This window comes from Dermacentor albipictus, chromosome 4 (genome assembly GCF_038994185.2).
Source record: "Dermacentor albipictus isolate Rhodes 1998 colony chromosome 4, USDA_Dalb.pri_finalv2, whole genome shotgun sequence".
NCBI lineage: Eukaryota > Metazoa > Arthropoda > Arachnida > Ixodida > Ixodidae > Dermacentor > Dermacentor albipictus.
The window spans coordinates 32,312,882-32,323,537 of record NC_091824.1 but is presented as its reverse complement, the minus strand read 5'-3'; the positions used below and the strand labels follow the sequence as shown (position 1 = coordinate 32,323,537).

Below are 10,656 nucleotides of genomic sequence, written 5' to 3'. Positions count from 1 at the left end.
AGCTGTTCTTGCGTGTTGCATACGCAGACTCTTACGACCCTGACCTTTCAACCCAGTTTGAGACGTCTATTTTCGCCTTATCAAGGCGACCTTTCTCGTAAATATTCGCGGGAATGTCCAAGGGCGCAATTCATTATCTGACACAGCTATGACGGACTATTGTAGTAGGAACACTTGCGCTCCCTCCCCCCAACCCCTGAGAAGCGCTCTAGAGAAACAACGGTTTCAGCACGTGTTCGTTAGCATATATTGAGCATCGGTATCACCCGTGACATAGAGACTTCAGGTTTATGCACTGTGAATTTAGCACACCGAAACCGTAAATGCCTTCTTGCAGCAGTAGATCTATATTGCTCCAGATTGCAGCTTCCGAGCCCACCGACTTGTAGCACGGTTCCTTTTATTGGGTCTCTGGCGCAACGGTTGGGTTCATGACCGATGTCTCCCCCACGTCGCAGAATAAAAAGCGCCCAATGCTGAAGCTTCAGCTGCAGAAAAGCAGAAGCTTTTCCTCAACGGATACCATTCGCAGCAATATCTCTCTCAGGTGAGTGTAAATAATTTTGCTTACTAATTTTGACACGAACTGGCACACGACGTGCGCTGCAATGATGCATGCAGTGCACAGATTTTTCTCAATCGGTAAGTGCATTACCTGCACTTCGCTGAAGATATGTGCAATGCAGTATATTGGGGCTACTTTCGCAGAGGCCAACCGTTCTGAGTGCTACACAGAGAGAGAGGTCTCGATACAGAGATTAGAATTTCATTGAGTTCTGTGGCTTTACTTGCCAACAACAAAATCTTATGGTTAGGGATGCCATAGTGGGCGACCCCAGGTCATTTTAGGCCGCCTGTAACGCCGCCTCTACCGTGCAGCTAAAGTTAAGTTGGGGAAGTGAGTAGGCCCTTACAGAGTACTAGAACTAAGTCGCAGTGTTAAATGGTGCTATAAATAACTGTGCGTTCAGTACGATTTCGTAGTTTTTCTTAAGTGCCTGCAAGCGCCTTCAGCCATCTCGATAAGCCCGGGGATCACATACCAGCCGTGACGGCCGCATTTCGGTGGAAGCGTAATGCAAAAACACGGGTGTACCATGCATCGGGTGCACGTTAAAGAACTCCAGTTGGTCAAAATAAGTCAAGGTTCCAAACCCTCTCCCCCCCCCATGCCATGGCGTGCCCCATATCATAATTTTCTTGCGTCAAGCCCGGAAATTTATTGTCGATTTTAAATCTCAATAAACGCATGTCCATCAAAATTGAATGGACGAAATAGAGTGACGACATCAATAAAAGCACTACATTCAGTGAAACTCTCCTTCCTTAGCAGCGCTTTGTCATCCCCCTCAGACTCTGTGCGGCTCACACCTCGCGCGATATCAGCATGACAGAGCATTCTTGACAGGAAAGTAGAAAGCGCAGTGTTCTCAAGAAATAAAACAAGCAAGACCGCTGACGATTGTTGTTGTGTGGCAAGATACGACCTAAAGGCTGTACATTTTTACATATGTTTAAGAGTGTATACTCATAAAAATATTAAAGATGCGTCAGGATATGTCCAGAGGCTGTGCTCGCCAACATTTCTGTTCGCAAAAACTGTTCGTCATCAGCTAGTTACCTTCGTTGTAGTGTCCGACGTTTCGTTTGGATGGCGCCTGCCTAACGAGCCCGTTTAGCGTACCAAATTCCTCGTGAATGGTAGCACCAATTCGTTTCACGGAATATGATAGTATTTTCTAACAACCTTGCTCTTTTTCCTGCCTTTTTTTCACATTGTTAACAGTTATAATATTCCTCTTCATTTCCTTGCCCACCGTCTAGACGCACCCGCCGTGGTTGCTCAGTGGCTATGGTGTTGGGCTGCTGAGCACGAGGTCGCGGGATCTAATCCCGGCCACGGCGGCCGCATTTCGATGGGGGCAAAATGCGAAAACACCCGTGTGCTTAGATTTAGGTGCATGTTAAAGAACCCCAGGTGGCCAAAATTTCCGCAGACGTCCACTACGGCGTGCCTCATAATCAGAAAGTGGTTTTGGCACGTAAAACCCCAAATATTATTATTATTATTACCGTCTAGACGCGTACTCTTTGATTTTAGGATATATGTACAGTGCGAAATATGACATCTAAATGTACCTCCTGCTGTCACATTGAAATACAGTAGGAGCCTCTCTTGTTTCGGTGTTTCGGTCAATATTTATTACTTTTGAAGGTATCACATAGGTTAGTAAGTTACACCGGAGGAATGCACTTCTACCGACTGCCGCAGCTGTCATGTTATAGCTGCTCTAACTTAACGCATGGCCCCTGAACTCTAACGTAACGGGTGGTGTGTCTGTAATTGGCTCGAGTAAGCTTTTTCTCTGAACTATAATGCCAAATGAAGGCTTCGGTGAGGGGAGAGAGGACATGTAACAAGTCCATCCCGTTCGGGATGTTACCATTATAAGATAGAAAGAGCGCATGTGCAGCTTTGAAATATTTGCCCTGTTTATCCAGCAGTGCCTAGCGTAAGAATACTGGCTCACAATGAACGTATAATAAGCAATCCAGCATCGCCGGAACGCTGTCTGTCAGAGACTATTAGTAGACTATCTATATTCAACCCAAGTTAATAAGCCCTTCGCCGACTGAAGAGCCTAACCTAACCATGTACTTTTTTTCCCATGCTCTTCTAAACAGTATGGTGGCACAGCGTGGTGTCGTGTTGTCGCCGGTAGCCCTGGTCACCCTGTCCCTGGTATCGCTGGGCAGTGCACGGGCGCTCTCGGGGTGCCCGCCCGTGGACTACAAGGACTCCAACGCCACTTATATCGCCAACCCGCTCGACTGCTCCTCTTACTTCGTGTGCCAACAGGTATACGGTGGGTGCTCTGGGCAGGCAATAATGTGCTTTTATAACACAGCATTCCTTCGCTAGATTGCGCTGAGGGGAAATCCTAAATTCTCATCTTCCTAAATTTTCAAAAGCAGGTGTGCTGCACCGATACCATCAGAGAATAGCAGTTTTTACCAGCCTGTTGCTGGTGCTAGAAGCACTCCCAAGAAACTGGCTTAATAATAATAATAATAATAATAATAATAATAATAATAATAATAATAATAATAATAATAATAATAATAATAATAACCCACATTTTACCCAAGTGAAGCGCAATCATATGTAGCCATCCTCCATCACACAAGGTATTTCCAGGTGTATAAGTCTTCAATTCGCCAACTGCTGTTCTACACGCGCTGAAACATCTGTACATGAGCCGTCTTGCGTACATTGACCCAAACCTTTACCGAACGTGGCAGGTACAGCGTTGAATCAGATCTGTGACCTCATGTTTTTCAAGTTTACAACCCAAGAAATTGACAAATAAGTGGGAAATACAGTGGTGAGCAAATGGAAATCACAAAATAGAGTGTCTCTAGTAAAGAAATAACAAAAATCAATTCCGCACCGAGAGTGCGAATATCCACGGCACTAGCTACAATTCCACTCCATTGAAGTCCGCTTTTTATCCGGGGTCTGTTCTCTTGTTCTGTGCCCTCTTTCTTTTTTGCTTTTCATAAATGGCATTGTTGAGAACATCTCTGTTAAAATCCGGCTTTTCGCAGGCGAGTGTATACTATATGAACTATATGAAGAAATTTCTTGGGGACGAGATAAGGCATTACTGAATAATACATTGACCAGAATAAAAGAGTGGTGCTCCGCGCGGCAAATGTCTCTGAATAATCGAAAGACTGTGGCGATGGCAGTAACCCGCGAAAAGAAACCCCTAAATTTCACATACAACCTAACCGGTCAACTTTTGAGTGTCGTGCATAGCTGTAAGTACTTAGGAGTAATTATCACGTCTGACCTGCGATGGAACGAGCATGTAGCTTATGTTGAAAATCCGCCGTGGTTGCTTAGTGGTTACGGTGTTGACCTGCTAACCACGTGATCGCGCGATTTAATCCTGGCCACAGTGGCCGCATTTCAATGGGAGCGAAACGGGAAAACATCCGGCTACTCAGAGTTCGGTGCACGTTAAAGAACCCTAGGTGGTTCACATTTTCGGAGTCACCCACTACGGCGTCCCTCAAAATCAGATCATGCTTTTGGCAGGTAAAGCCCAATAATATAATTTTAGCGTCTATAGAAAAAAGGGCATTAAAACAATGTTGCTTTCTTAGAAGATCATTGGGCGATTCTACGCCAAATATACGACTTGTAGCATACAAAGCATTTATCCTACCAATATTAGACTATGTGGCATCTGTATGGGACTTTTGACCGACACTAACACTGCGCAGATGTAAAGTGTACAGGCAGGTTTATTTTCAATCACTACATTTGGCGCTTTTGCAAACTGCCTAGCTAGAGCAACTCAAAACGCGGCGGTACCACGACAGGCTGAATTTTCTCTAACGACTACACCATGACATGTTAGAAATTGACAAAAACACGCTCATTGAACGTGTAGCATGCCGCATTATATGTTCTTACGACCCCGAAAAAATGTCCGAGTCCTCATGCAAAGTGAAACCTTTTAAAAACTCATTCCTCCTTCGCACTATCTCCGACTGGAATGTACTGCGTGCAGATGAGGTGACGAGTCCAACAATTTATGTACTTTTTCAAACCACTCAGAAATATTGAACTGCGAACTGTCTGCTAGTACTTTTTTCACACGGAATCTAGTAAGATCTATAACTAGACAGCTTGGTGCTCTTCTAAATATTCTTGCGTTATTTCATTTGATCCTTCCTGTGGTAATACTCATTTTCTTCAGACCCGTACTTTTTTAACTATATACTTTAATCAATATTACTACAGGAATGAACGTTTTTTAGTGGTTTGTGTTGTAAAGCTTGTAATAAAATTTGTAATTACCGTTTTTTAGAGATTCTATTAGAAAAATATTTTGCTGCTCTTTCTTCTATTTAAGATGTATAATCCTTCCTGATTACGTGAAATCTAATTTTTTGTGTTGATATGCTTGTACTGGATTTTGACGCATGTTTGTTACGCAGCGCTGCTCATGTAGCGCATATTGTGATGCATTAGTGTGAATTGCATTTATTAACCACCCTAACGGAATGGCTGAACTACTGGCTGGCCGTACATAAATCAAAAAGAACAGCTCGGGATGCTCGCTACTACGAAGACACTGCTTCGCAACAAAGTGAAAGCAATTAAAACGTTTATCGTGCGTGCGCACTTTCTCCCAGTTAAGTAAATCAATTTCCTTTGTCTTTGTTTCCTAAGCCACAGTGTCTGTTCATGACTAGTATCAAGTAGCGTCACTATACATTTTTACTGTTAGTGCAACTTTCGCACGCACAAAACCATGTCCTTTCTACGTCTGTATCTAAGCTCCATAATTGGATTATGGCCTAGTTTCATCAGTCGGCTAAATTCACAACAGTTTGCGCTGTCTAGCACGCGTTTCTTCTACTCATTAGTCGCGTTATGTGAAGAACTTCGCCATGCTCATTATTGATCGATGACATGCGTACGCGATCGTCTCTAACGTCAGATTACCAGTGAAAATATTTCCACGTATGTGATGTGTGACATGTTGTAGTAAGGTCCTCTCTGTGGCATATGTGACATGCACATATTAATTACGCTTAATCTACATTTCTCTTTAGCCCATAAACTTTCCTTTACAAACACTTAACTACCTGAGCTTGAAACACTTCACGGCGCTTCGAGTTAGCCAGCACTACTACTTTAGATTACATCAAACAGGCTCCTGTGAACACTCGGTCATGCTGTTGAGATCTGCAACGAGTTTTCATGGGAGGGTATCTTAAAGTGCTCTTCCTAAACTGTTTCATATTTACAATGTTGTAATCCGTGTTTCTGTCGGAGCCTGTCATATTGTATCGCCTCAGATGGCACCACTTCCACGCCATAATAACCATGTCTTCGTAATATGTCCTATTTTCCCGCTTACCCCCAGGGACTTCCCGTGCTTATGCCGTGCCCGGCTGGCCTGCTATTCAACGACGCTCTCAACGTTTGCGACTACGCTAACAATGTAAGCTGCGTGCCGCTCTACCCAACATTACCCACAAAGGCTGCAACACCAGCCGAACCCACCACTAAAAAGATTGTGGTTGAGGAGAAGGTAGTCAACGAGAAGGTAGTCAAGCAGAAGGTCCCGCCAGCGGCCGAAGGCGATGCCCCCGTTACCAGCAAGAGCGATGCTACCAAAGTTGAAGAAGAAGCGCCCCCCTCTGTTGATGCTGGGACCTTCACGCAGGCAGCCGTCGTGGGCACCGAAGTCAACGACGACGTGAACTTGGTCGGGAAGCCCGTTGAAGGCACCGTGGCCGCGGAACCTGAGCAGAGGGATGCGGGCAACGTGGCTGGCGGAAAGGACGATGTCAACGAGGCCGTGTTGTGAACCTATCGGAGGAACTTCAGAGACTTTGCCTCTTGGTGGAAACATGCGTGGGACTCGGGAGGAAGAATTCGTTGGAATAATCAATTCTGCAGACTCATTCATTCAGGACTGGAATCGATCACAGCACGTTTTCGAAATTAGAGACTGAGAGTACCGTGAAGAAATAAAGAAAGTGAATGTAATTCAAGCCTTCTGTTTTCGCGTCCACAGATTGGCTGGCTACACCGGGTTATCTAAGGTGTGCGGCAAGGCGACTCTCATAACATAGGTGGGCACCTCACGAAAAAAAAAAAACTTTAAAGTTGCCTAGTGTAAAGGACAACGTAATTTGCGCGATACTAGGCGGGGATGATATTTATGCGTACGGACGCCAATTGAGAGCTCCCGGCCTTTAATGTTACTGTGTACGAGAGGCATTTTACACCACCACCAAATTTAAAAAAATAGCAATAAAATTTCGAATGTGTTCAATATGTTCGTTCCAAACACCTCACGTTTTTACTCTTATCCCTGCTTTATAGGACTGTTGAACGAAATCATTTTCAACCATTTAGGTTGTATTAAACTTCGTTAATAGCTACATATACGAATCAGATAGTGGCCGTTGATTTTAGGCAAGGCTTCCGGAGTAGCGGTCTTCAGCGAAAATGTAGCACTGCGTGGAAGGTCGATAATCTCGCTGAATGTCATGTCTCCCAAAGAGAGCGGCGTAGCATGGCCGGTTTATACTGAGAACTAGGAACACCACACTCAGGGTGACGTGGCGGCAGAATGTCACAACCTGATCTCTCTTGGTAGCCAATGCAATATTTCCGCAATATCAATCTTAAAACAAGGAGAACGCACACTTTCTAGATTTTTAGAGAGCGTTTCACAAAGTCGCCTACCAAAGCCTTTTGCTGAAATCATCGCAATTAAACCTTAACCCCCTTGTCCTAAACGGTGTGCGTGACTTCCTCGTTATTCGTCAACAGTTTGTGTTGGCTAACAACAGTGCCTCTCTTAACACACCGGTTGTCTGCGGCGTGCCTGAGGGCCCGTTTGCGTGTCCTTTAGTTTTCCTAATTTTGAGAAATATTCTTCGAAATACTATCTCCTCTAACATTCGTTTATTCGCCCACGACTGACTTCGTTACCGCAGCGTCAGCAACAACCTTTGCTCAATCAAAGTCCAAAATTAACTGCCTCACGTCGAAAAATGGTGCGACATGTGGTTGGTGTGCCTCAACACAATGAAAACTGCGCTCATTCCTTTCCATCGTTGGTCCTCGTATTTCACAACGCAACTTATGGCTTCCGCATATCTTCCTTACACTCATATGAATATCTTGGCATCTGCCCGGCTCATGATATTACATGATCGTCTCACGTAGTTAACATCAGAAGTTATGCTAACCGCACTTTCGCTTATTCATGGAGGAACTTGCGTCATACCCCCTTCTCTGTGAAAATACCTGCTCACCAAACACTGGTGCCTCCTAAACCCGTGCACTCCAGCGTAGTTGGGACCCCCGCCTGATTAACCTTTCAGACATGTTGGAATCAGTCCAACATGCCCTGCCAGCTTAATTTATTCAGAATACTCATATCTAAGTAGCGTCACAGCACTAAAATCTCGGGCCAACTTTTTCAGTCTTCAATGCCGCCGCAAAGTTTCGAGGCTTTCCACATTTCACAAGTTTATCACTCGCAGTTTAACCCCACTGTCATCACTCCCGCTCATCGACCATCGCTCCACACCAGACACCTCAAAGTCATTCATCCGTTCAAGTGGGGCCACACGTCTGTGCATATGACTTCATTTTTCGTGAGAAGGATTGGAACAAGTTGCCCCTAAATGCTGTAAACAACACCAGCACTGATAACTTTAAAGCGGTTCTGACAAACATTATTAAATGGTGTTAGGCTTTCCTCGTTCTTTCCATCTTGTAACACGCCGCACTGAAATCTTTATACGTATACATGAATGGAAGTAATATTCTTTTTATTACGCAAAATATTACACATGTCCTCGTTTATTTGGTTTGATGCTAGGCGCGTTGTACTTACTGTTTGTTTTTATTTCCTATTTATAGTTATTTTCCGTTCTTGTATCTAGTTATTCCTTCCCGTTGTTGAATTATTCCTGCGTTAAATTCCTCATGTAAAACCCCACAGCAGGAGCATTTCAAGGTAAGTAAATAAAAAAAGAAATGTACACTGTGTGGATAACTGATAATCTCGCAGACAGTGACGCCTCCCAAACAGAGCAGAGTGGCGTGGCAGGTTTATACTGGGAACAAGTAGCACCACACTCAGAGGGACGGGACCACAGAATTTCTCAGCTTGGTGTTTCCGGGTAGTCCAGACGCTGCAAGCGTTAAGTAAATCCATTACTTAGCAATGACATCTAATCAATTCGTGCACAGAAAGCCTGACTGGTGACTATAACCTCAGTTGTTATGGGGAAACGGTGACATTGTTCTGTTGAATCTTTCCGATTTCTGATAACCACAACCTCGTACTGAAAGGCAACTGCTCGCAGCACTCATTTCGATTGGTCGCAGACGCTAAGTGGCCATTAACCCTTGTCTCATCTTGAAAACAAAGAATTCTGCTGCATTCAAGAAGGCGGTGGTATGTATGGTGTTCTAGTCGGCGCGTACTCAACTTAAAACCCAAAATGCTCTCAAGAAGCAACCATTTAGCAATTTGTATAAGACAGCGTACGGGCTTCATCTGCTTTGTCAGACTAGACGCTGTAACTCTGCAATAACGTGACACAGGGGATGATGAACACGAAGTGCCTAGTAGTTCGTAGAATTAATAAGTCTATTGGAATTCGAAGCCATGTAATCAAATACACCGTGTTCCTCGCAGGCTGACTGATTGGTTCATTAACTGATTGAATGAGTAATCCTTTCAGAGAAAGTAAAAGAATGCATTTAATTGAGCTATTAAATGATTGATTGATTGATTGAGTGAGTGAGTGAGTGAGTGAGTGAGTGAGTGAGTGAGTGAGTGAGTGAGTGAGTGAGTGAGTGAGTGAGTGAGTGAGTGAGTGAGTGAGTGAGTGAGTGAGTGAGTGAGCGAGCGAGCGAGTGAGTAAGGGGATTTATTATCCGAATGGAACAGCAGGACTACGGAGGCGCTGGAGTGAAAAGCTCCGGATTTATTATAACCACTTGAGGTTCACAAGCATACAAGTGCTATTGAGTTTTGGGCGCATCGAAACGCCAACGCCAATCAATCTATAGGGCTCGTGTGCACCAGGAGGGCACCTTAGCAATACATCCAGTGCAGCGGCTGGATTCACGGTCTTGCAAAACTTCTAAAATTGTTACATTATTTAGAGAAAGCTTTTAGATCCAGGCCAACTTCAATTTCTCGACTCAAACTTCCTATCGCTATCTAGAAACAACCTTTTAAGCCGTCTGAGCAAGTTTTGTCACAATTAGCAGTGAAATGTAAATGTAGGAAGGAAAGTTTTGCCTTAGTACCGAATACTACTGATAAAGACAATGAAAAAATTCCTAAATTAAAAGTTGAAGCAGGAATATTCCAGGCGCTGCTCGGTACAGAAGAAAATCTCGCAGCTCCATAGTTTTTTTCAGATGTCCTACCCAAAAGCTACGCTAGATTTCAAAGAAATGTACAATACGCAGAAATCAATTTTATTCGCTTTTGTGACATCGCTGCTCAGTTGTAAGCTTGATAGCTCAGTTTTCTTTGTATTTGTAGTTATCAACGAATTTCTGTAGAAATATTGGCACCGTAATACAAGAACATGCTTCCCACAGTCGGCAGATTGTAAGGTTTGATTTTTTAATGTAACAAATATCATGAAGTTCGGTACAGTGGAAGGTGACAAAAACTTGTTCCCCGTTCCCATGTGTTAAGATAGAAGATCGTGGAAGAAAGTGTGTTCTTAAAGGCAACAAGACATCAAATTTTCAAAATTGAAATTAAATTATGGGGTTTTACGCGCCACAACAACGATCTGATTATGAGGCATGCCGTAGTGGGGGACTCCGGTTCTTTAGCGTGCACATAAATTTAAGTACACGGATGTTTGGGCAATTTGCCCCATCGAAATGCGGCTGCCATGGCCAGGATTCAATCCTACGACCTCGATCCTGTGAACTAGTCACTAAGCACCGCGGTGGTTACAAAATTTTCAAGCTTGAATTATGCATTGCATGCATAACGGTACACGTATCACATCGCGCTGGCAAAATTTCAGCGTATTCGGCGCGGTAAAAATTCGTATTGCTTTTTTTAT

At 43.9% G+C, this 10,656-nt stretch overlaps 1 protein-coding gene across 1 annotated transcript; it reads left to right on the top strand.

Annotated features, from left to right (window-relative positions):
• The first annotated feature begins 473 nt into the window (after positions 1–473).
• On the top strand, positions 474–6,483 carry LOC135900183 (uncharacterized). The gene is made up of 3 exons (XM_065429626.2): positions 474–547; positions 2,686–2,860; positions 5,949–6,483. The coding sequence occupies exons 1-3, from the start codon at positions 474–476 to the stop codon at positions 6,393–6,395; spliced, it is 696 nt and encodes a 231-aa protein (XP_065285698.1). The 3' UTR covers positions 6,396–6,483.
• The last annotated feature ends 4,173 nt before the right edge of the window (positions 6,484–10,656 follow it).